This window comes from Nicotiana sylvestris, chromosome 4 (assembly GCF_000393655.2).
Source record: "Nicotiana sylvestris chromosome 4, ASM39365v2, whole genome shotgun sequence".
NCBI classification, from domain to species: domain Eukaryota; kingdom Viridiplantae; phylum Streptophyta; class Magnoliopsida; order Solanales; family Solanaceae; genus Nicotiana; species Nicotiana sylvestris.
The window spans coordinates 9,765,228-9,768,717 of NC_091060.1; the positions used below are offsets into that span (position 1 = coordinate 9,765,228).

The window sequence follows — 3,490 nt, forward strand, 5'->3', positions numbered from 1 at the left end:
TCCAGTAGAAGGATCTCAATTTGAGGCAGTAAAGATGGTTGGAGTTGCTAAAGGATTATGATATTACTATTTTGTACCATCCGGGAAAGGACAATGTGGTGGCCGATGCTTTGAGCTGGAAGGCGGTGAGCATGGGGAGTTTGGCATATATTCTAGTTTGGGAGGGACCTCTTGCAGTTGACGTTCAGGCTTTGGCCAATCAGTTCGTGAGGTTAGATATTTCAGGGCCCAGTCGCGTATTGGTTTGTGTGATGTCTCGGTCTTACTTATTTAATCGCATCAGAGAGCGCCAGTATGATGATCCTCATTTGCTTGTCCTTAAGGACAGAGTTCAGCACGATGATACCAGAGATGTGACTATTGGTGATGATGGGGTGTTGAGGATGCAGCGCCGGATATGTGTGCCCAATGTGGATGGGCTTCGGGAGTTGATTCTAGAGGAGGCCCATAGCTCACGGTATTCTATTCATCCGGGTGCCGCAAAGATGTATCATGATCTGAGACAACATTATTGGCGAAGGAGAATGAAGAAAGACATTGTGGGATTTGTGGCTCGGTGTCTCAATTATCAGCATGTGAAATATGAGCATCAGAGGCCGGGTGGCTTGCTTCGGAGGATGGATATTCCAGAGTAGAAGTGGGAGCGGATCACCATGGACTTTGTAGTTGGGCTCCCATGGACTTTGAAGAAGTTTGATGCTATTTGGGTGATTGTGGATCGGCTGATCAAGTCCGCGCACTTCATTGTTATGTGTACTACCTATTCTTCAGAGCGGTTGGCATATATTTATATCCGGGAGATTGTTCGTTTGCATGGTGTCTTAGTTTCCATCATTTGAGATAGGGCACTCAATTCACTTCGCAATTTCGGAGGTCTGTGCAGTGAGAGTTGGGTACTCAGGTTGAGTTAAGCACAACTTTTCACCCTCAGACGGACAGATAGTCCGAGCGCACTATTCAGATATTAGAGGACATGTTGTGTGCTTGTGTCATCGATTTCGGTGGGTCATGGGATCAGGTTTTACCGCTCGCAAAGTTTGTTTATAACAATAGCTACCGGTCGAGTATTCAGATTGCTCCATATGAGGCTTTGTATGGGAGACGGTGTAGATCTCCAGTTGGTTGGTTTGAGCCGGGTGAGGCTAGGCTATTGTGTACAGACTTGGTGCAGGATGCTTTAGATAAGGTGAATGTGATTCAGGAGAGGCTTCGTACCGCGCAGTCGAGACAAAAGAGTTATGCAAACAGGAAGGGTCGGGATGTGTCCTACATGGTTGGTGAGAAGATTCTGTTGAAGGTTTCACCCATGAAGGGTGTTATGAGATTTGGGAAGAAGGGTAAATTGAGTCCTCGGTTCATTAGGCCTTTTGAGGTGCTTCGGAGGATTGGGGAAGTGGCTTATGAGCTCTCTTTGCTGCCCAATTTATCGAGTGTGCATCCAGTATTTCATGTTTCTATGCTCTGGAAGTATACTAGTGATCCATCTCATGTTTTGGGTTTCAGCACGATTCAGTTAGATGATGATTTGACTTATGATGTGGAGCCAGTAGCCATTTTGGAGTGTCATGTTCGATAATTGAGGTCAAAGGATATAGCTACAGTGAAAGTGCAGTGGGCAGGTCGGCCCGTGAAGGAGGCTACCTGGGAGACCGAGCAGGAAATGCGGAGCGATATCCTCACCTATTTGAGGCTTCAGGTATGTTTTTTGACTCGTTCGAGGACGAATGTTTGTTTAAGAGGGGGAGGATGTAACGACTCGTCCGGTCGCTTCATGAATTACCGCTCCATTTTCCCTATTTCCTCTTCTTATTGCTTTGTTCAGCTGAATTATATGTTATCAGATTTATTGGTTCGGGTTCGGAGAGCTTTTGGTACGGTTTGAGACACTTAGTCTCTTTGGAGTAAGTTTAAGTTGGAAATGTCAACCGGATGTTGACTTATGCGTTAAAGGGCTCAAATGTGAGTTGCAATGGTTCGGATAGCTTCGGGAGGTGATTTGGGACTTGGGAGCGTGATCAGAATATGTTTTGGAGGTCCGGAGTAGATTTAGGCTTGAATTGGCGAAATTTAAATTTTGGCATTTTCCGGTTGATAGGCAAGATTTTTATATAGGGATCGGAATGGAATTCCAGAAGTTGGAGTAGGTCCGTTGTGTCATTTTTGATGTGTGTGCAAAATTTCAGGTCATTCTGACGTGGTTTGATAGACTTTTTGATCAAAAGCAAAATTTGGAAGTCTTTGGAATTCTTGGGCTTGAATCCGATGTGAATTTGGTATTTTGATTTTGTTTTGCGCGTTCCGAAGATTGGAACAAGTTTGAATGATGTTATGGGATATGTTGGCATGTTTGGTTGAGGTCTCGAGGGCCTCGGGTGAGTTTTGGGTGGTTAAACGGATCAAATTGCATGATTAAAAGTTGCAGGTTTTAGCTTCAGTTCTATTGCAGGTTTTTCTTCATCGCGATCTTGTGAGGAGGCTCGCGACCATGTAGTGGTGTCTCAGGGGGCATCCAGCTTATTCTTCACATTCACGTAGATAGGACTGTGATCGCGTGAGTGTAGGTTTCTGTGTATCGCGTTCGTGTGGGCTAATTCGTGATCGCGTAGGTGTAAGACTCTGAGCATCGCGTTCGCGTGGGTATATATGCGATCGCGTAGAGTGAAATTTTGGGCCAACGGAGTTTGTGCTTCGCGATAGCGATGTGTTTTGTTTTGCGCGATCGCGATGTGTTTTGTTTTGCGCGATCGCGATTAAGTAAATTAAAGAGTTGGGCAGAATGTTTAAAAAGGCCATTTTCGCGATTTTTGGCCTAAGTCCACCATTTTTTTACTGAGTTTTGGATTTGTTTTGAGATAGATTGAAGAGGGAATCAAAGAGAACTTATTTGAGGTAAGAATTTTGGACCTAATACTAAGAGAACTTATTGGAGGTAAGAATTTTGGACTTAATACTCGATCTATTTGTGATTTCTACCTAATTAAACATGTAATTTGGGGGATTTGAAGCCTAAATTGGGGAGTTGGGGCTTGGAAACTTGGGCCTTTTATCGAGGGATTTGAGGGGCCATTTATGGTCGGATTTTTGGTTGGGATAATAAGGATTCCGTTGGTGTTATTTTTATCGAATTTTGAGAGGTGGGCTCGGGGGTCGGGCTGGACCAATTTCGGGATTTTTGGTATAATTTGATTATTTTCGCATGGGCTTCATTCCCTTAGCATATACAAATGTTATGATTCTGATTTTGGGTAGATTCGACGCGAGTTGAGGCCGAGGCTAGAGGCAAAGGTATTGCGGAGTAATATTTCATCCGATTTGAGGTAAGTAACCATTGTAAATCTGGAACTGAGGGTACAAAACCTTGGTATTTCGTATAATTTTGATAAATGAGGTGACACACATGCTAGGTGACGAGTGTGTGGGCGTGCACCGGTAGGGATTGTGACTTGGTCCATCCCGTAGAGACTAGTAAGCCACACACTTGATTTGAAAT

At 44.2% G+C, this 3,490-nt stretch overlaps 1 protein-coding gene across 1 annotated transcript; it reads left to right on the forward strand.

The window, feature by feature from the left end:
• Nucleotides 1-973: 973 nt before the first annotated feature.
• Nucleotides 974-1,576, forward strand: LOC138889235 (uncharacterized). The gene has a single exon (XM_070172511.1). It carries the CDS (start codon nucleotides 974-976, stop codon nucleotides 1,574-1,576), a length of 603 nt encoding a protein of 200 aa, XP_070028612.1.
• The last annotated feature ends 1,914 nt before the right edge of the window (nucleotides 1,577-3,490 follow it).